The 23,568-nt window shown below is 44.2% G+C and overlaps 1 protein-coding gene across 2 annotated transcripts; it reads right to left on the bottom strand.

Annotated features, from left to right (window-relative positions):
• Positions 1-3: 3 nt before the first annotated feature.
• On the bottom strand, positions 4-14,202 carry LOC135795762 (protein lozenge-like). Of its 2 annotated transcripts, XM_065307549.1 has the most exons (5): positions 13,095-14,202; positions 10,768-10,881; positions 6,517-6,660; positions 1,233-1,397; positions 4-799 (listed from the first exon to the last, which is right to left on the bottom strand). In XM_065307549.1, the coding sequence occupies exons 1-5, from the start codon at positions 13,534-13,536 to the stop codon at positions 291-293; spliced, it is 1,374 nt and encodes a 457-aa protein (XP_065163621.1). In that variant the 5' UTR covers positions 13,537-14,202; the 3' UTR covers positions 4-290. The 2 variants fall into 2 exon arrangements, with proteins under 2 accessions (XP_065163621.1, XP_065163628.1); XM_065307556.1 differs by lacking the exon at positions 6,517-6,660.
• Positions 14,203-23,568: the final 9,366 nt, after the last annotated feature.

Genomic DNA, 23,568 nt, shown 5'->3' with positions numbered 1-23,568 from the left:
AAATTTTTACTTTGACATTTAAATTTGAAATTTATTTGTTTCAATTGTTATAGGTATGTACAGTCAAATATAAAATCAATCAATATAATAATAGAATTTGCGGTTGCCTTGTGACAGTTGAATGCGGGTCCAAAACGCACAGGCAACTCGGACTTAAACTTAGAGAAATATAAATAAACGCGATAAAGTTTTATTCAATAATAAAAACAGGGGTTGTGATGATGAATCGTGAAACGTAATACTAAACGAAATCGAAAAAGTCTCTCTGTGTGTGTGAACCAGGTTCTACATTAGTAGGGTCTCCAAACCGCCGAGGGGTCCGCAATCTGTCGCTGATCATCCTCGACGACTTGTTGCGTTTGCTGCTCGGCGGGCGGCTGCTGTGAGTGTGAGTGCGCGTCGGCGGTGGCATTCGCCGCCGCTTCCGACGACCGCGCCGGCATCAACGCCAGCCCATCATGCACGCTGAAGTTGTCGAAGATCTTATCCGTGGCTGGACCATGCAGGTGCACGTGGATCTGGTTCTGGTTGACCGTTGGGTAAATGTGTGGGTAGAGGACCATGTGCGGTGCATTGCCATACTGCTGGTTATTATTGGGCGCGTTGTAATAACTGGGGTAGTTGGCATAGTTGGTGTTGTGCGGTGTCCAGTTATTGGGGTAATAACCAGAGGACTCGTTGTACCGCGGGCTTGCACCAACCATGGGATCCAGATCCGCCTTGACGCTGTTGAACATCGGCGTCGTGGGTGAAGTCAGCGAGGTGTTGATGTACTCCGTCTGGCTGACTTCAGGCAGGACTGCGGAAAAGCAACACTCAATCAGTATCAGAGGAAAAAATAACAAACGCAACGACGAATTCATTAAATCATTAATGCCGGTTGTTGGTCGGATGGAGTGATAGATGAGAAGGAGGGAACCGTCGCGCGGCTAAACATTGAAAATGTTTAATTGCATTATTGACAGGCGTTGGTCGAGCGGCTGCAACCGCAATTTTTTAATTTTTGTTGCGTTCCGGCGTTTTTTCATTGCGGCACCAAATTGCTTTTTACTTGCAACGCAAGTTGGAATAACGAATACATTGGATCATTGCGGTTTGGCGCGTGGAGAGTTCCTGCATGGTATTAAATTCGTCAAAGGAGTGCTAGTGCCGTATGGGTATCACTCATTCACGCGCGTGCGATTTTTCGGCCTTTCTGTGGTCGGGGTGTCGTAACTCGGTTGGGCTCATACCTGCGGGTAAGTGAAGCGTCTGCGAGCCGGCGTCTTGGTGTGGGTCGTAGTATCCCGGCGGCTGTGGAGGGCTGTACGCACTGTACGCCGATGAGTATTCCGCCCAGTTCGATTGGCACTGCTGCTGCCCGCCACTCAACGGATTCGCCCCGCTCGTCGTCACATCTGCAAAGCAAGAGCAATCACAAAGTTAATCGACCCGACAAACCGGGAGATCGCAGTCATCCGCAGGACCCGCGTCCGAAAATTCATTTCTTTCCGCGGCGAGTAAGAAACACAACCACCCTGACGTGTATAATTTTCACTTTTCATTTCCTTCAATCGCCGGCTGATTTCGGCGTTGGCGAAGGTTACGCTTTCATTTAATTAATCTCGCGTCAAACGTTCGGGATGCAGGCGGGAGGGCGCGCGTCGACGGGGGCTGTGGAGCCGTTCGTGATAATGCGCTAATAAGGTGTCATTTACAGCGTGTACTCAAACTGCGGTCTTTACAAAACAACGAGCGCCGGCGCTGTCGTCTTGGGAAAACAAACTTTCCTCACACGCGGCGAGGCTTCACGCCGCCGGCCGAAAGTTCGCCTAATTTATAGTTATTAATTTAAGTTTACTAATAATGTATCCACGGGCGTCACAAGTCGCGCGCGCACCAAAGACAAAAAATCGCTGCCGGAACTTTTGATTCCAGTCTCTACGTAATTAACGAATTTCGTAACATATGGCGTTGGAATTAGTCACGCCGAATGCGGGAATTCGGAGCCCTCCAAAGACGTCAAACCAAACAACAACAAATTTGAAAGTTACGCATTGATATATCTTCATAAGCAGCAGGTAATCATTAATAGGCACCACCTAAGAGATAATCGTATGCGTACCGGTAGGTACGCACGCCTTAAAAGACGCGACAACGCGACAACAAAGATATTAAAACGAAATGTGAATATCTGATGCGTTCTGATTGCCGCGCTTTGTTTTGAGCTATCACCAGCGCGAATTGGATGAGTCAGACGCAAGCCGGAGCGCGCGTTGTTATTATTTAATTTGTGCGCGCCAGCTTATGAGCATATATTAATACGCCCGCACGCTGCTAACAATTAAAAAATGTAAGACGCGACTGCAACAACTGCAAGTGTCGCCGGATGAGAAGCTACCTAGATCCCCATCGGCCTTATCGCCACACTCGGTTTAATAAATCCAACCAAATATCCAAACATTGAGATTAAGTTCCACACATGTGCTGGGGGCCTCGCAGCGCATGTGTGCAGATGCAGATATTCCAGTTAAAAATTATTACTCACTCGCGACGGCGTTGCGTAGATGAACTGCGATGACAGTTTTTATTAACGTAATCATGTCAGTAGTTCAGCGAAACAAAAAACCGAGCGTCGACATTCGATCTATCGCATGATAACTCGACTTGCGACTTCTGCGCAAAAATAAATTAAAAATCGTAAATTGATTCGAATGTTTTCCAGCGTTTGTCGAAAGGAGCAAGAAGCGCAATTCGTTTTGTGCAGCAATGAGATTTGTTCCAGAAGCAGCGTGCGGGTTTCAATTAACTATAATAAACTAATTTGGCGTAATTACCGAAATAACACGTTACGTTCGATTCGATTTCGATTCGGTAGCCGAATTGTACTTATCGACGCTCTCAACGCGTTTTTTCTTCTTCGCTTTTTCATCTCGGTTTTTATTACCATTTCGAATTACCTACATCAATTTCACAATTATTATGCTGTTCAATTTCAGTGAGTACAATTTCAATTGGAATTAGGTGAAGACAATCATGGGAATTTTCATTCGGAAAAAAATTATATGAAGATTCGTATGTTCGGGACTTGTACGGCAACTCCAACATTGGCCATAATTTTAGGTTAAACGTGTCCAACCTGAATACAAATTTTTAAAGATAGAAATATTTTTCTCATTGAAGTGAATATTCGGTAGCTGGTTGGGTGCACTCGTCGGCTTAGCACATTACCATGTAATTGCAGGTCTTGTGCGTGCACGGCCGAGGACATGAAATTCAATCTCGCCCTATCAAACACAAACCAAAACGTAAACATAAACATCCTGACGACCGTCGATATCAATCGAACGCAGCGGAAAGAAACGGCCGAAGCGTCCCGGCTACCGAGCAGCGAATTACGTGCGCCGATGAGAAACGCGCCTTCTTCTTCGTCGACTTCTTCGACTTGATCGCGCGCTCTCGTGCTCCGGTGCGCGCAGCCGGGGCCGTTAATGCGGATGATTGTCTCGCTATACGTAGTCATTGACATAATCGGACGTAAATTGAAATCAAACCTGTTGAATCTCTCCCATCCATTATCATTACGCCTCAAACGAGCGCGCTTCTTGTTTTGACTAGCTGCCGAACACACACACACACACACAAACAGGAAGGGGGAAAAAAATCCACGGCGTAATCATCATCTCGCAAGAATCACATTACAAAATAACGCAGAAAATATTCTAATCAGCTGAGTCGTCGGAGGCTCGAGGAATAGTTGTGAATAATTGCGTACTTTCCATGGGAGTCATTTATGCATAAAAAATTTATCGCGCAGTAATCGTACGGAATATTAAGCGAGTGACGTTGTCATTAGACGCGTTCGCATTGTCTTGAGCAGCAGCGCACTTGACTCGCGGCACGTCATCACACGATTTCCATTCGAGATTACATTTGTTTTATATTCATAATATAAGTCGAAAAATCGAGTAGGAATACGCTTCGTAGAAGTCACAGTGACACACTTTATCAACGAATTTTGTAAGATTTGGCAAGTTTTCTGCATGAAATCAGGTAAAATCTTACATCTACGAGTAGTATAGGTATGTGAGCGTCGAAATTCGATCTCGCATCGCGGGCCCCGTGTAATGTAAGAGATATATTTGCCGCTTCGATGCGTCGCAATCAGTTTTACTAGCGCCGACCGCAATTTTTACCTGACGATCTGATTACATCCATAACGTCTCACGTCGCTCGCATCGCTCCTCACATCTTTGCGACGGCGGCGCGCAGGAATCTGAATCGCGGCGCGCTGGATGTGTAACAGTGTAACACGTACTATTCTTTTAGTGCTTCGTATTCTTGAATGAGAAAGCAACGCCCGGAGTCAGCAAATTACCGGCTACTACGATTGACTACGCGTCGACTACGCGAGGAAATCGAAATATTCAATGTTCAATATTTGCTCAAACAGTAGCTGTAATACGGAAACGAAATTTTTCATTTTAAAAGTTTGTGTGGTCCACCAGATGTCTAATAGGTGCAAATTTGATAATTGTTTGGTTCAGGCCACCACCCAAGTCGCTTTCTTCTCGGCGTCTAATCTTCTCCGGTTGAAAATTATACCTATGGGTGATTAGGCGCCGTGTTCAAGTATATTTCAACTTAGAAAAATATCAATTACTTCATATTCATGTGCATGCATTATTAGTTAAAACTGACTGATTTGTCCATTCATTCATGCATTAGACTAGACAAGACTGGGATCAAACGTGGTCGTGATCCAGATCGTGACGTGCGGCGCTCGCACCTCTCGCAATTTGACGGTGTGCTGGCGTGAATCATGAATGGACCTAAAAAAGAGCAAGCTGGAGCGAGTTGGAAACACTTGAACACAGGCTTGACGAAATAACTAGGTATATCATTCGATGGATCCGATCGATTACGTGCGGACGGCCGGAGCTTCCCACCGAAAAACGACTTCCGGCGGTCAAGACTCTTCGAAGCCGTCTGTCTTGCGCGGTTCTGATTAACGAAAAATCATGCCGTACATCGTGCGCAGGGCATTATGGACAAGTTTATTACGCTGGATGCGATGCTTTTGAATTACATATAGGAGGAGCAAACATCGACGGATCCGACGTTACGCTTCGACGCGTCAAATCTTCACGATACGGGTAAAAAGGTAAAAATTCAATTATTACACGCGGCCTGAAGTGAACATGAACTGTACACGAGGTACTGTATTTCATCGACGTGCTTCATTCACCTGCTTCGGCCCATTCAGTCAGTTAGATGACTTGTAGAACAGAAAACAATACTCGTCGACTATCTATACACTGCAAGATTGTTTTAGTTAAAATTGACAATTTTGTGATTTATGCGTTTTAAGCGATTTTCACTTCTCGATAAAATAAAATAAAATCTCAAGTATTTTTTGTCGTTGCTCTCGGATGCAGCTCGGAGTTTCGTTACGGGTGGCGTTTTCGATCGGTCACAATTGATCGCACACTTTTCATCGTTAACAAGCATCGAACGCTGCATAGATCCAAAGTTTAAATCGAGAGAAAATTCGCAATTTGTCTTCATCTCTTCGGTCTTCGCCAGCGCAGCGACAAAGCGTACAAAACGATAAAGAAATCGTAAAATAAAAAAAAAATCCGCGTTTTGTGCAACTTTCAATTGATACGCTTCATTCGCGTTTGTTCTCGATGGCTGCACCGCGCTCCGCTTCTTTCTACACTCATTTTCTTTCGCGCTGCGCGCAAGAAATGCTGCTGTAGATAGAGTAGGTATACATAGTTACAGCGCGTATAAAATTGCAAAATTATATAGGCGTTGGAAAGTATTGTGTTTGGCTGGTTTATAAATAGAACGGAATTGTCCGGTGAATCCCTATTTTCCGTCAAATTAGCATCGAGAACTGGATTTTGCCGAACGCTTGAAGGTTAATCATGCAAATCACTCGCGATCGCATGCCGCTAATGTAATTATCACGAATCTCGAACTTCTGCGTTTGCAAAAAGTACATTTCCCATTTACGCAAGCGCCAGCACGCCCACCCGACGGAGGATAATGTCAAAAGCGATGATTAATATTGTTAATTAATACCTGTCCTCGGCTAGAAAACTTCCCAATTTGTAATTGGTAAGTAAGTAAATGATTTGTTGATTGTTTGTTCGGAGAACACACAGGTATGAATAATGTTTGCAGAAAAAGTGTTTTTGAGATGTGTTTGTCGAACCGGAAATGCCGTTCTCTCCAGAAATCGTCAAAAAATCATTATGTCTTAATTTCGCATGTGTGCATCAAGGTCGTTTTTTGCCGTTGAAAGAAGCTTCGAGTTTCACGTCGAACCCTTCTTTGCCCAAGGCGCGTGTAAAAAAGATTTACTTATATTGTTTCTTTCGCGTCGCCACGTGTAAATTGACACCAGCCGTCATTTTCCGCCGCGCGTAGCCCTATCTGTCTTCAGGACGCGCGGAAACCTTAAAACGCCTCCTTTGGCTCAGTTTAAACTTCGGAGCGTTTTAATCTCTGCACTGAAAAACGGCGTACCTTGCGGGTCCGGCTTATAATCTTGTTTGTACGCTTGCGGCGCGGCCTGCTGCGCGGGTCCTTTCCGCCGATACTCCTGCTGCAGGTAGCGCAAATGCGACGAGAACGTCGTGTCGATGAAGGGTCTTTGCGCCTGCGGCCCATCTGCAACACCAGGATTTCGATCATCAGATTGGTTTGGTAATGTGTTGGTGGTTGTGTGGAGGGAAAAAAGTCAAACGAGCAAAAAATTTATAACGATAGCGTGGAAATGATGATGTCCTGCCGGACTGGCTGTAAATTTTTGCGCCGCTGCGGCGGTGGCGGCGGCGGCGGCATTATGTGTGCGCCCGGATAAAATTCATAATGGGCCACTAGTGCAGCGCGCCGAACTACCGGAAGCCATCAGACCCCGGACCGATGCAATCACTTCCGCCCATGGTCATTTCCGTCTCTGCATGTCTGTATAATGCGCTAAACAATCCCCTCGTCACTGCGCCGGGGCCGCATCGAGTTTTCACACGCGTTTTCAAAACCCGAAAAATTAAAACGTGAAAAGTCGGCGCAGCATTCAAATCGAGAATTTTGCGGAATTTAATTGTGCATCGCATAAAGTAACACACAGATCGATTGATTGATTGAATGGCTTAGCGCGAGTGCGAGATAAGCGGACAATTAGCACCTAATCAATTGTTTATAAATAAATGAATGAGCATTTACACACACGTATGTAATGCTCGCGCTGCTCGCAATTCGTCCTGCCAGGCAAGGCTGAAAAGAAGTTAAAGCGAGCATGCGAATGCGAAATGTGCGTTTTAGGATTCGCATGCAGCAGCGAACGCACGAAGATATAGCCGCCACCCCCCACATCACCGTGCGCTCGCTGCTGCTGGCTAAATAGAGTAATTACTTACAATATAATGAGGACGTAATTGCAGCAATAGCAGATTTGTAAATTGCTAATCTGACGCATTTGTCAATGATTGGAGTTGGATTTGTGTGCGCTCGCACACACGGACGTGCGGCGGACGACGGCGGCGGGCCGACAGGATACGCACGGACTCGGCCGCGCTAAGTCACCCGCCGCCACCGCCGCCGCTACCCCGCCGGTGCGCCCGGCGAAAATCCGCACACAGCGCCGCGTTCTGTTCTAGCAATTACACGTGTTACGTGTGCTGCCGAACATTTGTAAATGTGTCCGCCACGCCAGGACCTAACTTGTCCTTAAGTCAAACAACAAACCAACTTGCAACTTCTTAGAAAACTTTTAAAAACCTTCAAAACTCAACAAAACCACTTATAAAACCTCAAAATTTTCACTTTATTAGATGTTAAATTTTATAGGTTATGATATTTTAGGTTATGTATGCTTTTAAGTAGCTGATTGAGAAGATATGGCGGATTTTTCTGCGTTGGAGTCGTGATCAATCAACAAGTTAAATACGGTCCTCGATTCGTGCGAATTTCGAACGTATTTGTGAACGATTATCGATGTGTTGGACGTGTTTGGCCAGCGCTACCGACGCCGAAGCTATTTGTATCTGCGTGCGGACGCGCGCCACCCCCCGGCCGCCCCCCGCGCGTGTGCCGAAACAGAACGCGCGAACGCGCGCTCGGAATTGCCGTATGATTTGTGCGCCGAATGAAACTATTGATGATAGTTGCGAGTCATAAATAATATATAAATCGATTTAATTGAACCTATTTATATTTTATGGCGAGAGATTTTCCGGACGGCGCGCGATTGAATTATTTAATCGAAATTTATAACGGCGCGCGCCGCGTGTCGATAGCATCGAAAACATTTGTAGCAATTACGCGGACCGCGAATGATGAAGACCGAAATTGGGCGCGGAAAAAATTTCGAGCGGATTTAATGAAAGAATGCGATCGTAAGTGGTCGGATAATGTCTTACTCGATGCGCGCAAAACATCCGAAAGATGACCGCGTTATAGCATTCCGAATTGTTTTATAATTTAAAGCAGAAAACACATTTCGGTTGCGCAACGCGGGTGAAAAACGATCGAAATTGTGATCATTTTCAATTTATCGATACGTTTTATTTATTTGTGGATTTCTTGTCTTCCAGTTTTCTTCCTCGGCGCTGCGCGCCGAACTTTTTCAACTCTCGCGCAGCAGCAAATGAATGAGAAACCATTGGAGCGAGAAATAATTTCGAAACTAATTTTATACTCTGAATATTTTTCATCCGACGAAATCGCCGAGTATCTTGATTTGAATTTCAGCCGCCGAAGTTCGAATTTCACCGCTCGCGCGCGCGCGCCCGCGTCTGTCAACGTTTTTTGTCATCCGCGCTGACGGTGATTAATATAATACCACCGGTAGTCGTGTGAGATACGCCGATATCGATATGCCGCCGACATCATGAACATGAATTAATAGAATATAGAGAAATATTTTGAGGGCGCGCGCGGAAAACGGATAAATATTGAATTGAAATGCAGCGCTCAAACCGCGTCGCGCGCGAATGGGATGTTATCACAACAAATACCGTCGCATTCGTATAATTGCAATTTGCGGTCGGGAGGACACATTTGCATATACGCGTCCTGGGAGCATCTGCGCGCGGCCGGGCTGCGCGGCGGGCGGCGGCAAGTTTTATCCACCGCCGCCGTCCACGCAGCGCACGGTGACGACGGCAAAATGCGACCGGGTTTTTCAAAAATCGTCGCCGGCCCCCCGGCCCGCCGATGTGTGGCAGGCATTCCGCGCCCCGCGTCGCGCAAACAATAATGATGACATTGTTTCGGTTAATAATGTTTGCAAATTTGCGCACCGCACGATTTATTTTTCGAGCGCGCGCGAGCGTTTATTTTATATTTCGATTTATTTAATTAAAGCGAAACCGAAATTTATGCGCTCTGCGGCTAATAATCGAATCGGGATTTTATTAAACGCAAAATTTGATTAGCGTTCGAAGAAATTCGCCGCGCGTCAAAAACCCGCATGTATCACTTTAATGATGTATCGAATTAGCGAATGCAAATCACTCCCTACAATATCATAGATTTATTTCTTTTCTATGCAACTTTGTAATTTGAGACGTGCGTGCCATTCCGATAACGGCAAGTTGTGTTGTTTGGCAATTAGACAATTTCGAACGTATTTTTTTCCTACAAGAAGTTGTGGGAAACTTGGTGCACGTTGACGATAAGAAAATTCACTTCCTGTGCCAGTTGATAACAGCCGCACACACACCAGCAGAGAATAAAAAATCGAGTATGATTTCAGCTAGAATAACATGATTCGGACGGCGGAAAAAAAGAACGCGAACACAACGCGTACACAACGCGTGAATCAGTCACTTTCTGCACAATCGCAATCGCGTCAATATCACGCGATTTACCCAAAAAAAAACGCCGAAAAAAAAAACGTTCGTCAACTACGAAGAAAAATCGCAAACATTTGTCGATGCTTGCGTGGCGATCGCCGCCCTGGGCACACATGTCAATATATTATGAAGCGTGCGGGGCGGAGGTAACACAATTAGACATATGTTGATTGTCGGGTAGTAATTGCGCTCGTACGTACACAGTCCGCACGTAATTTTTTTTTTTTGACGAATTCGTGATCGCGCGCCCGACGGAGCGCGCCGCACAGCGCACAATACAATTTTTCCAAACTCTTCTGTTCGATTCCTTCCTTCGGCCGTACCGGGGGATAAGTTACTTAAAATAAGTTAATACGCACGAGGTAGGCGAGTGCCATGCATTTTTTACGGTTATTACCGACATTTCGAATGTGAAAACACCCTCGAGTGAAACGCGCCGCCACTATTTTTACCTTTTATGTCTTTTTCCATTCTTCTCCTCCCGGTTGGCTTTTTTTTTTCATACAAACATTATTTTTTCAATTATATTTTGAGCAAATTAAGTGTAATTTACAGCACGCAAACGCGCCTCATACAGCATGTTTGAAAACCCTAACAAGTCAAAGCGAAATTGACTACTGTATTCTTCTTGCTGCCATACATCGAGAATGCGAAATATTTACGTGGATCTTATTTCCCAGAAGCAAATGTGACGAATTTGACAACCCTATCAGTGAGCAATAACTCCTCTTAGGCTTCGGATATGTATGCTTTGTTCAATTAGCCGAGAATTTGTTTGCACGCGCCTCTCGCAACCGCCGCATTAAATTCCAATTAATACGACGTGTGCGTTGTAATCTCAAGAATATTTCTCTAATTTATGTAAGTATTTTGCGTCTTTAGAAGGTGGAGGCGATGAAAAAAAGAGTTGTATACTTACTAGTTTTGGAGCGTGGCTCGCGTGGCCCATCGACGGTGACCTTAATTGCTTTATTGTAAGTGGTGACTTGCGGCGGCGTCGTGGACACCGTGATGGTGATCGTGAACGATTTTCCTGAAAAGTGATGCGAATATTAGCCCAGCAGAAAAACCGCAGCCGCGTGGAAAAATGCGCCGAAATTCACGATGACCAACCGCTAGAAAATCGACCAGCGATTCAATTTTGGTTAATTATTCAACCGAAAGCAGCAGCGAAGATAAATAACTTCTGGTGCGCGATGGAAATGATGTTAAATTGATCGGAACTAGAAATCAATCAGAGCATAATTCACGTGCGAGTACGCGATGCAATCAGCTTCTAGCTTTTTTTGGTTTTCTTCAATTTCTGATCGAGTTTTTTTTCGTCGTTAATATTATGTTAATATTGTTTCGGTTTTTGTGTGCGACGCGGACGTGCGTGCGCTATGCGCCTGCTCCCTGGTATGTCGCCGCTTATTATTCATTCAATTCCGTTTTGATAATGAAGTTCGTGTAAATATTTACACGAAAATTACACGAAATACACCAGAGAGAGGGAGAAAAAAACGCCTAAGTATATCAATTGTGTGTACGGAATCTTGGTGTCCGCGTATACATGCACACGAACGTGGCACGCCGTGTTCTTTTCTATTATTACTAAAAATGTTCGAAACCACATCCACGGTATTTACATAAAAACATGAAAGTTTAACCGCAACAACCGTCCCCTAAGCCTAATCGTAAGCGCAAAATGCAACACGGAACGAAAACGACGACGACGACGGCGATAAAATCTCGACGCTTGTTTGATGAGGACCCAAATGTCTTCACCGACTTCTTAAACTCCCAGCCAAACGCAATAGAAATTAATTCCATGACGCCGGCCGGACAATCTTCATAAATTTAAATCAGTTTTCAATAAGTCACGCCGCGACGCTGTAAAATCGCGCACAGAGTTTCGTAAATCATTTCAACGTTCAGTTAATGTCGGCGTTTAATGGGTATGTGACACCGCAAAAGCGCTGAATTTTTGCCCTGGATTGCGAAATTGTCGTACAACTGCAACGTTGTCATGTCATACATTTGTACTCACTTGTAGCATCGACACTTTGAGACATATTATAATTTATTGTTTATACTTTCGCGCATTAACATTTATTGTCTCGCGTCTCGGGTCTCACGTCGGCGCGCTGTCAATGCGGTTTACGTTTACGACTCGTAAAATCGCCGAGACTGTTGTGCAGCGCAGCCTGCATGGTCTACATCTTTCATCCGTGCGAGTGTCAATTCTTTTCGGTTATTAAATCACGCAAATCCACTTTTAAACATTTACAATGTGGCATCGATGCGGATGGAGTCGCGCCGCATTTCAGATTCCCAGCGATTAGGGATAATAATATTATGATGTGTTTGGTCTAGGTGGGCTTTTGTTCGGGGTGGAAATAGATTCGCGAGCGGGGCGAGAAGTGAATATGTGCGGTAAACGCGCCGAAACGAATGCCGCCTTTTGTCGGCGCTATTTACGGCGATCGGCGCTAATTGTTGCGGCAGGTAAAACACCAAATAACAGGCCTCAACGAGCCACCCAACCACACGCTCGCACGCAGACCGAGAGCGGCACAGCGCCGACCACCGAAACACCTCAAACGCGCCCGACAAAACAAGAAGCCACCTAATCATCCCAGCCCGTCCCGGAGAGCTGCTTTTATTGTGTATTTTTTGATCCACCGGTGCGGCAATTCCAGCGCATCTAGTTGGAGGTCTTGTTAGAACACAACTACCTGCCGCAATTTTCTGTCTAATTCTACTCATTTATTACCAGGTTAACGAGACAAATTGCTCCAGTTTGCAACTGCAGCTGACAGTCATGCAAAATATTATGTGTTTATAATTAAGTATTACAAGCATGACGATTTCGATTGCAATTTGATTTTTTTTTTTTTCAATTGGGCCGTGTGGGTGCTTTGTGTGGTGATCATGCGGATTATTAGATATGTTGAGTTGATTTACGCAACAATTCCGTGCAACAAGCGTGAACTGGGGGCGGCGGATTTCAATAGAGGCACGTCGGTGTGACACGCCGACGTGTCCACGGCACGCTCGACGGGCATCCTCGGGTGCAGCAGAGCGGCGTGATTGTGGATGAATGCGGGCGCTCCGTTGGGTGGTCCGCCGCCGCCGCCGCCGCCCGATATCACACCGCGTGCATGCATGTAACGCGCTAACGACAACATGATTATGACCGCCGGATCAGCCCGCCGGCGATATTGACACAATGGTCACAACAAATTGACGCGGATTAATATTTACCTCGTCCGCTGCGGCCCACGAAGCGTAGATCGTTGAATTTGGCGATCTGGTTCTTCATCACGGCGGTGCAGTTCCTCAACTCAGCGCAGCAATTCTCATCGTTGCCGGCGCGGACGGTCACCACCGTGCCGTCCCCGATGTCACCAAGTGCGATCACCTTGAATGCGACGGGTAGAGTCTTGTTGGAGCGCCAGTGGGACGGCAGGGCTGAGCAGAGGAAGTACGGGCTGCCGGTGCGCACCAGCTCGTTGGGATGCTCCGCTTGCAGCTCGAGGACATGCTGCTCAACCCACCAGACGTCCTGGTTCGGATTGTTGTTGTTGTTGTTGTTATTGTTGTTACCGCCGGCGGCGGAATTGTAGCCGCCCGTGGTCGACTCGCACATTCTGTTGGCGCCCTTCGGCCAGTCTTCGGTTTGCGCAAGCGGCACTGGTAAATGCATTCGGGGTTCGGAGCTGCGTCGCTCGTTCAAGTTTCCAGACGAACAGAAAAAACGCGCGCCGAAAAGGACGAGCGACTTTCAAGGGTCCTGCGCGCACAAATCCGCGTTGATCCGTCGCACGAGTAACTTTCTGTGGGGCGGACGAAAGAATTCGGCGCGCTTCCGATTAGTGTCTGCTGGTCTGTTTCGGTGAAGTCCTCGACGTTTCGCTGGAGGAGAACCCGCTGTGTTTGCGCGCAAACATTTAGCGCGGACTTGACGCAACGAACACGCTGCTGCTGATCGCCGAACGACTTTCCATTGATGATTCACGTGCCGCGGTTCGTAGAGTTCGCAGTTTATACAGACAGTTTTATTGTCGGAATAATCATTAAGTCATTCAGGTTTTTACGTCACGCGTTCGCGCTGGACGCGAGAGCTCGCGCGAGCTCCGCGACGGTCCTCGCGCGCGCGAAACTTCCAAACTTTTCGCGGAAAATTCGGCCGGCGACGCCACAGGTGTCCGAGCGCGGTTCGTCGCGGCCGCGGTGCCTTCTTCGCGACGACGATCCGCGACAAGTGCGCGGCGAGCACACCGACTGACACTCGTGAGTGAGCGTGAGAGGCGCGGACAGCAGCGGCGGCGGTGTGTGCGGCGCTCAGCGTGCTCGCGGGACCTTTACTCTTCGCGAGTTCGTACGTAACTAGCTCCGAATTGTGTTGTTGGTGTGTGTAGTCATTGAATGCATTTGCGGTTAGCCTTCCCAATAGAGAAGGCGCGCTTCCGGGCGGCCTGCCGCCGAGTGAGACGACGACAGCGAGACGCAGGCGCGACTCCGTAGGCCGGTTCCTCCCGCACCGAAGCGGCGGAACGCGCGCCGACGAGCCAGCCAGCGCAGCGCCGGCCGTCCGTGAGCGCTTTTCGCTGCCGACCATCCGCCGCTTCGCGCACGCCACCGATCGCGGAAAAGTTTTTCTTGCGCGGTGCGGCGGCGGGCGAGCAGGCGGCGGTGGGAAAACCTTCTTATTGCCCTCCTTCCCAGCAGCGTGTGCACGCGACGCGAGTGCCAGCCCCGGAAAAAGGCGTTCGCTAAAGGCGGGTTAATCGGTTTCTTATCGTTATCGACGCGCTGGAATTCAAGCCATGTTTTTGTTAGCAACTTCATCTGCATGCGTGTGCGCTAATTAAAATTATCAATTCCACAACATTCGCGCATATTCACACATTTATTTTATTTTATTGAACATCGCGAACATGCTTATCAGTGAATCAGTGTTTGTTGCCTTGCGCTTTCACTTTTCTCGGCCATGTTAAGCCATTTAAAAGTTTTAAATGCGATCAGACGCTGTCAAAGGACCGCCAGACAAGGATATTATTATATTATTCGGACGCGTCTTCGCTGCGCCCGAAACTTTCGATTTAATCACCCTCAACATCAAGCTGCTTTGTATTTCGAGGTTTTGTCTACCAAAACCCACCCCAAGTTATGACAATGTACTCTGGAACAAACAGAAACTTCATTTTTCGGATATCGGCAATAAAATTGTATTTTAATGCCTAGGAACTAAAGAAAACGTAAATTTAATCAAAAATCTGTTTTGATCTACTTAACATCAAGTTCCTATCAACAAAAGAACAAAATTTGAGTTTAAACTTACATTTTTATATGATTCAGAAATAAAATCATATCTACCTTGACATTGAACTTGTTTTAGACGCATTAATATAAATAATTAATTAAATATTTATTAAATTGTTAAAAAATTGAGTAAATTACAATTTTTCAACATTTTATTTACAGTTATCACCGGAATAAAAAAAATTACGAGTAAAATAATCCGTTTTAAAACTAAAATCTTTAAAAAAAACACAAATATTCTACAATATTTGTTAATTTATGTCAGGTAGAGCCATCTGGTGCTCAGGTTGCGCGTGATAAATAGACTTCTTTCCCCAACACGATACGTCGATGAAGTCGTGCTCTGTGAAAAGCATAAACCGGTCTATCCTCTCACATTTCCAATAATTTCAAACAGATGGTGCTAAACACACAAAACTTCTTGTCCTCTATTTTACCATTCGAGCGCTAGTTGTAAACTTAAACAAGGTCAATTATTTAAAACTACCTTGAACAAAACAAAAATACATACACATGTTTCACATACTTTTCATGATGTGTAACGTTCTAAAAAAACGCTCCCAACTTTAATTTTCATTCAATTTGCTTCGAAATTCTAATTTTTTATGGAATTGAAAGAAATGTTACGGTTTCTTTTCAAAATTGATTGTCGTTGAACTTGGGGCGACCCAAAAACCAAGCAGCAACTAGTTTTCACCACCAAGGTAAACCAAACACGGCCAAAATGGTCGACCCCTTTTTACCTTTATGGTAAAGCAGTGTTCTCTGTGTGTGCACATGCACATCTCGAAAACTTTTCTATCGCGCACCCCCTTGCAACAATCGGCGGCGTTCACATGCCTCTCTCAGCGCGCCCCGCGCCGACAATTCGCTTAATGTTACAATCGGGGCGCACAATGCACGCCGCCCCGCCGTAAAGACCGGGCGCACCCCTTGCGCTCGCGCTAATAATGCGACAACCTAAATATATTATGTAAGTTTACACTCGGAATTGTCGCTCGACGCAGGCAGGCAGCAAAGGGGTGCTTGTCGCGATGCGCGAGACGCAAAAACCCGGGGGGCGATAGGTGATAACTACTGTTGACATATTGCTGAATCAATTATTATTGCTTCGCGCGTGCCTTTCGTGCGCGTTACATTGTTTGACGCGCTGCGTGCGTTCATTAGGCGCGCAAACTCGTTACACGGGCGCAAAAACTCCTCGTTTGATCTTTGTCTCTAACGATGTTGTGATTAAATTTGTTTGTTTCGCGTTGCGAGTCTTGGGTGAAACAGTGTCTGCATTGTGCTGCCATCAATGTCACAAAAACGAACTACGAATATAAACTTGATAAGAATGTGAATATTCATCTTTTTATGCATCAAAACACAAATAAACATAAAAACTTAAATATAAATAAAAAACACAACAAATTACGTTGTACAGCATAAAATCTGTATGATTAAACACCGAAATGACAATAATTTTCTTCATTACATCAAATTAAGTCTAAAGTGTCGACATTATCGACAAAAATAGAAAGGCAGTGACGAATCCAAACGTCTCAATGTCAAGTCTGTTGTGTTTACATTTTTATCGGTGTTGTCATTCTCATGCGACTACAAAACACTCAACTAGAATTTACGTTAAATTTTGTCGTATTTTTATGCATTAAATATTGACATGTGCATATTTACATGATTAAATCTGCTGAGAGTTAAACACACGGCATATCATACGCGTAAGTACCTAGAATGAACGTTAGCAATGCGAGTACATCCCTGATGTGACCGATAACATTATAAAAGTTTTGATTAAATACACGGTGACATAAAGAACAGGATGATGAAATCGACCCTGTGCCGTTCTGTGTTCAGATAGGATCAAAACAGGCCCAGCTTCAAAAAATTAAAAATCAGAGATGAAAAACGCATAAGTTTTTATTATTAAATAAATTAATGAATTATTTTTTATTTAAGTTGAATTTTCTTACAAAATTTCTTTTTTTTTTTTGTTGTAATCTTAAATTTCACACCTGGTTACATCACGATGACTATCAATTTCTTTCTGTTGTGAGTTAATCCCCGTGTCACAATAAGATTAAAGAGATTACCTATATCATCGTGTTTTTTGCGAGTTTTGGGCGCTTTCCTTGCGAAAATTGAGACATAAAGGTTCAATTACACTATTTACACGTTGGTACATTGTGTTTACACACTATTTTTGGGCTTTATCACATTGTGTGTCACCGAGATTCGAGTGCACGCCGAAATCTCTCAAGTGTGCAGCGCTATTTGCGCTCAAGTTCGCGTGAAATTTCGAACTTCTTATGAAATTATCGCACACAATGGGCCCGACAGAACTCGGTCGTAATGCGTGTTTTGTGCGACACCTTTTCAAGCTGATATTCTCAGTTCTCAGCCTAATGCAGCACGTTTTTTTTTTGTATTTCGATAAACTAGGTAAATATAAATTACATATTCTTGGAAATTTTGATAATAGAGATTTAATAATAATAAAAAAGTGAAAAAAAGTATTTTTTATGCTTTTATTTTGAAGGGTTTTTAATAAATCAAAATTTTGAATACTTCCTTAATGCTTACAGTGTTTTGATGTTAGCTGTCGTCTTAAAACGCGCCTGAATTCGCACAAGAATTGGTTAAGCACTTTTTAATTCAGTTCTTTATGCGTTTTTCCGTGCCTTTTATGCGCCTTTTACAACCCGGTCAACAAAAAGTGAAAAAAAAACTCCATAAATCTCCTCAAAAAAGTCGCCCACTTAAAAAACTCCGTAACGTTTATTTAATTTTCTCGATTTTTGACATTTCTGATCATTCACCGCATTCGGGCTTTCATCTACTCCTTGATAAATCTTTATTAACCACAAAAGGAAAACAAGATGTGAAAAGGGTCAACCGAAGTGAAAACCCGAGCCGTAACCGGCGTGCCGCGTGTGCAGAGGACAGATTAACCAGTCAGTAACCTGATATAAAATATAAATGTCAGATTAGCATCCTTTCTTTGCGCCCATGCCTCATGCGTCTTCTGTTCCCGGGCACCATCATCATGAATGAAGCACAAAAAACGCGTTTTTTTTTTCCAACCGGCTATTATGCGCCTTGTAAAAGTGCTTAAAAACGAAGCGCGCGAATAGAGAAGAGGTTTTGATATCTAGCTGAATCGCGTCGGATTGCCCGCATGCGGGCACGGAGGCAGCTTTTGTCTGGAGGATCCGATTCAGTTTTTCATTCATAATTCTGATCCGTGGCGCGCATTCAAAGGGTGTGTGTGCGTTTTGTGGGCATCGCGATATAGTTGCATAACACCGAATTGCTTGAATGGGTCTTGATTGTATCCGTCTGAATGGCACAACGCTTATATATAAATAAAAATAAAATCTTCAATCATTAAAACTCCAAATTTTGAATTTTTTAAGTTTTTATCGAAAAAAATTGATTGTTTTAGATTTTTTGCGCTTTCCGCATGATTAAGTATTAGTAATCGATGCTCAGAGGTTCCCAGGCGATACAGATCGCCGGTGTATTATCTGCTGGGCTCGGTTTTGTTGCATTACACACAGAAAAGTAGCGCTTTTTCAAGCACCTAATACGCTCTCTGCGCCTACTTTAAATTTCTCCACCACACCACGGACGGTGTGAGTTACATTAGACGACATTAGAGGACACCGAGATTATGCCTCAAAGGATATCGTTACATTCATCAGGCGTATCGCTATCCCGGCCAACTTGCGCCCCTCTTACCTAGCCGCGCCGCGCTGATAGATTTTGCGACAAAAGCGGGCGAGCCGAGCGACAAAGGCGACTAATGTTACACAAAAAGCGCCCGATGAAGGAAGATCGGCCGGTGATAGAGGACGAGGAAGGTAATGATATCCCGTTGCGAGATGTTTTGCTTCCTACGCACTCACATCTCGAAGTATACCTGTATGAAATCGCAAAAAAGAAAAAAACTTTGAAAAAAATGTCGAGCTGCAAAAAAAGTGAAATCTACTTAACGCAATAATAGCGACGTAATTTAATAAATTCTTAGGCTGTATGGTATTTAATTCCATTTCCTGATTTACGTAAGCAGCTCTAATTCTAGATTTTTTTATATTTACGAATACTATTTGTTGATTTTTTGCATTTTTCCGTTTTATGTCAAGTATTGTGCGATATGTGCAGCCGGCCATCGTGCGGCATGTTTGATCTGGAATATTTTTCGCAAAAAATGCATAATTCTATAATTCGATCATTTCGATGATGTGCTATTATACATTGTATATTTCATAATTCCATTGTTGGTCCAAACCGAGAAGTTGGGGTCAAGTTTTGGGGCAGCGTGCCACAAACCTCACGAATTTGTTTGCGTGTGTCCTGTCCGTCATAGATTTTTGGCACTTTTACACGTGAATAAATCCGACACAGAATTAGCCAGTTAAGTCCTTAGCTAATCCATTATTCGGCTGACCATAAAAGATTTTTATTTGTGGATTAAAAAAAGGAAATAAGTTCAATAATATCTCGTAAAACGTTGAATTTTACGCAACAGTTAAAAATTCGAATGTTACGCTTGTCATCGTCTATCACGCGACGTGCAACCGCTTGCAATCCGCATTGAGGCCACACTCGAGACCCCGATGCGACAATGGCACTGTTTTGAGTGCTGAGTTATTATTATCGATAAGGAAGCTGTAACAGTTACGCTACGTGTTTTTGTGTGTGTGTGGATCGCGACAGCCGTGCGCGAATGCGTCGCCGTGTCATTGAATCGCGACGGGGCACCCCTCAGGTTTCCGGTCTTATTATAATGTCAGCGCAATTCAAACTGGGCTCTTTATCCGAGCACATCCAGCTCTCGGCGCGCCACTGAGCAAGAGTATCAGAAACACAGGACGTGTCGTCAAGTTGTACGCTGTGCAGCTGGCTCTCCTCACCTACATTCAATGCAACAAAGTGCAAATTTTGTCTATGGAGGCGACGATTGTAAAGAAATCAGAGCCATTCAGGGGCCACTTTGGAAGCACTTCTGGTGGACATAAAAATATCTTTAAAGTATAATTAGCGAAGAAATTAGACGTTTTATATGGAATTTTATTTAAAAAACTTGAAAAAATGATTTTTAATGAAGTTTTCTATGATTATTAGCTTGAAATTCGATGGAGAATTGAAAATTATTTCCTCTATCTTCTAAAATTTCTTCTAAAACGCTGAATTTACTGAATTTATGAACAAAAAATTGCATATTTAGTTACTTCCATAAAATCCATTGAAAATTTTTAACTATTTTATGGATAATTTGAACCACATGCATAGAAAACCATCAAAACTCAAATAATTACAAAATTAAAGCATGAAACAGCATAATAAACCTCATAAACCTCAGAAATCTTTGTCACTCGATAATTTATTTACAACTTGTAAATCAGCGTTGACTTTAGACGTTTTGAGGCAACTTTTTCACCGCAATTTCAACACAAAAAAAATCGAAAATCTTAAGAATATCATCGTAATACTAATCATTGACTTTGTGGTGGATGCAATAAAGCAATTTATATTTACGAAGAACTGGTCCATTCTGGTGTGGTTCGAAGTCCTTAAAACGAACGCATAATCGACAATTATGGATACGGAACAGTTCGTTTTGTTGCGTGCGCCCTTCGATTAGTTCTACTTCGATGTCCGTGATTCGAGAATTGAACGTCCGTTTTTGTGCCCGGCTGGCGGGTGTTGAAATTCCGTCCAGTCCGCAGCGATTGTGCGCTAACAGCCACAGGGGTGGCTGGGGTCCCTTTTTAGTTAAAACTAGCTTATCTTAGGTCATTTCACATTTCGTGCGAAACGTCCACTCGGCGACTCCGGGAGGACGCGCGTCGCATGCGAATGAAGACATGAGGAGTTCCGCGCCGCCGCCGTCGTTAGCCCGACCGCTCGGCCTTTTTGGTCGAGTAAACTTTATTTCTTTTTGATGTTCGCCCCGCGACGCACGAGTTGCGCGCCCCCCCGGTTGTTGTGGATTTTATTAGCCGGAAAAGGCCGAAAATTTCAATAAGTCGCTAGCATTAGGTCATCGCTTAATGAACCTCCTAATTCCGCTGAAGACGCGGCTTCAAACAAATTTCTCTCCACGCCCGTTCGTTTTTTGACCGAGTGAAACTACCGTTAATTACCCATAATGTTTGTTTATGTGATGGTAATTCGTAGTTGTCGTTAATAAACAAGAATAAATGTGCGCATTTGACGCGTCCAAGTCGTTGGGACGGCGCGTTTTGGGCGGGCGACTATTTCGAGAAAATAAAAAGTGTTAACTTAAATATAGCGTGAAAAATCTATTATGTCTTTATGGAGCGAGCGAGGCCCGTTCACGCCGCTCCACCCACCCGGAGGCGACCCTTTGGCGTTCGACTTTTTGGCTTTCCGAACAGTTTTAGCATTTCCGAAGAATACACGTACTTAGGGGCGACGCTATGAAGACATTAAGTAGACCATTTGTCATGTCACTCGCTGCTGCCAAATTGCGCTCTTCTTTTGGGTGGCAAACAGGAAACTTAAAAACTTTCCAAAAATGCTTTACAGACAGTATACAAATAACGGAAGCAAACTCTTTTAGTACTTGTTTCATGTATTGTACATATTTCTGTGTTTTTCTACATAGGTAAATTAAAATTTTCCAACTTCAGCAAGAATTTTGTTATTGTCGGAAGTTTACGTGCTTCAAAGACACCGCAAAACTGACCAAATGTATCTGTACATACGGAAATGTATAGATGACCTACCCTAAATTCTATATACATAGTTAAAAAGCAGCTTGCATAATTGTCCAACGTACAACTCGCAAATAAGCAGATGCTGAACGTCCAATTGTCCAACTGCAAAGTGTCACATCTTGCACTATTTGTTCCATATTTAAGAGATACACGTGCCGAATGTGTTTCCAATGAAACAGCCTTCATTGTCGCCTGCACGTTCCGCACTCACAGTTTTTAATGACCGCCGTTGCGACCAATCCCCCGCTGATTGAGACGTCGCCTGGTCCAGTACAATGATGATGCGCGCAGCAAGACATTGTGCACCTTTGTACGTTGACTTGTCGCTTGCATTGTGGGGCGTTGTATTATCGCCACAAAAGTGCACCAGTTGCAACCGGTGACTGAAAAGTCTCCAAAGTAATGTCGAACGAGTAGAAAAGTTAATTTTCGTGCTCGTAAACATCGTGCTGGTGCGCAAGGTGCAGCTAATAAAATTAATTGAGTCGTGACACAAATCGACCGCCGCCGTAAAGGTCGGCAGGCAGACGCTTGCGCTTGCCTTATCAGTCGCCATCGTTAGGGGCAGTTTTGTTTAAGATTGTGCGCTGCGCCCACCGCAGGCCGAGATTCGTCTGGCCGCAAGTGATATATGTGTCTGTTGACTGTTGGCGGCCGGACTTGTCGCATTTTACGGTTTTCCTCCGACCGCATCGTTTGGACTCTTGAAAATAGCGAACTTGTTAATTTGTCCCCAAAGATCGAAAGCACCTGAAATTTAAACATGCTTGAGATAAGCATTTGGCGAGTCTTGTAACAGGTTGAAATGTTTTGTGCTGTTTTTGGTATGTCACTGACCATAATAGAAAATTGAAAGTAAAATTTCTTCTCCACCCCAAGAGGGGGACACACTGCGATGATGATGTGTAGAATTTTGATTTTGGTGTTTGCTATCTGTTTTACATTTGTGTCTTGCGTTTGGGACGATTCCCGGCTACAATTTCACATGCACATGCCCGGAATGAATATTACCCCATGGGGGTTGTTCGTGCGCGTTTCGACTCAATGCCCTTAGGTGTCTATTAGCCGGGTTAAGTGCTTCTAAACGGGAGAAAATGGTGTCGGAAGGCGATGTCCAGAAGGCGCGCGTGTAGAAATTGACCTATTACGTTAGATTGAGTTGCGATTCTTGGGGGTGGCGGACTATATGAGCTTTGTTATTAACGACCCCCATCAAACACGCAAGAATTCTTCATTTCTTCACAATTTTTTTTTAGAAAAATAAATTTTACTATACCTACATTTATGATTTAAAAAATATATTTTTTATTCGTTTATGTTGCTGTTGGTATTTTTTACCCGCTCGGTTTTTTTTTGCATACTTTCGAAATCATTTTTTAAAATCTAACGGGTTGCGGGCAAAAAAAAACGGGTTGCTTTACGACAATACCTCACAAAGGTTTATTTTTATGATTTGTATTATTTACATGCGATGGCCACAATTGCCGCATTGCTTGCCCCCATTTTTTACCTCTTTGCCTCCCATTCAAATCGCTGGCTTTTACATGTTTTAAGCCTTTTATTCTTTTATTTGCGTCGCATTGCAACTATCTTGTCGCGTCGTTTACAAGGGTTGCGCCGAAGGGTTGAAGCCGCCTAAGCCTAACGGTGCTTATTGCCATTTATTG

The sequence above is a fragment of the Atheta coriaria genome, unplaced genomic scaffold (genome assembly GCF_025399875.1).
Source record: "Atheta coriaria isolate IRGN ID8LTWV9N9 unplaced genomic scaffold, Caltech_Dcor_3.1 hic_scaffold_1_pilon, whole genome shotgun sequence".
Classification (NCBI taxonomy): domain Eukaryota; kingdom Metazoa; phylum Arthropoda; class Insecta; order Coleoptera; family Staphylinidae; genus Dalotia; species Dalotia coriaria.
Note: the sequence above shows the minus strand (reverse complement) of the source record. Positions and strands in the feature narration are given on the sequence as shown.

Bases quoted from the DNA above. Each gene is read 5' to 3' on its own strand.
- LOC135795762 (XM_065307549.1), bottom strand. From the start codon at position 13,536: ATGCATTTACCAGTGCCGCTTGCGCAAACCGAAGACTGGCCGAAGGGC. The intron at 10,882-13,094 runs GTAAATATTAAT...ATCACTTTTCAG, and splicing joins CGTGGGCCGCAGCGGACGAG to GAAAATCGTTCACGATCACC. The intron at 6,661-10,767 runs GTAAGTATACAA...CTGGTGTTGCAG, and splicing joins CGAGCCACGCTCCAAAACTA to ATGGGCCGCAGGCGCAAAGA.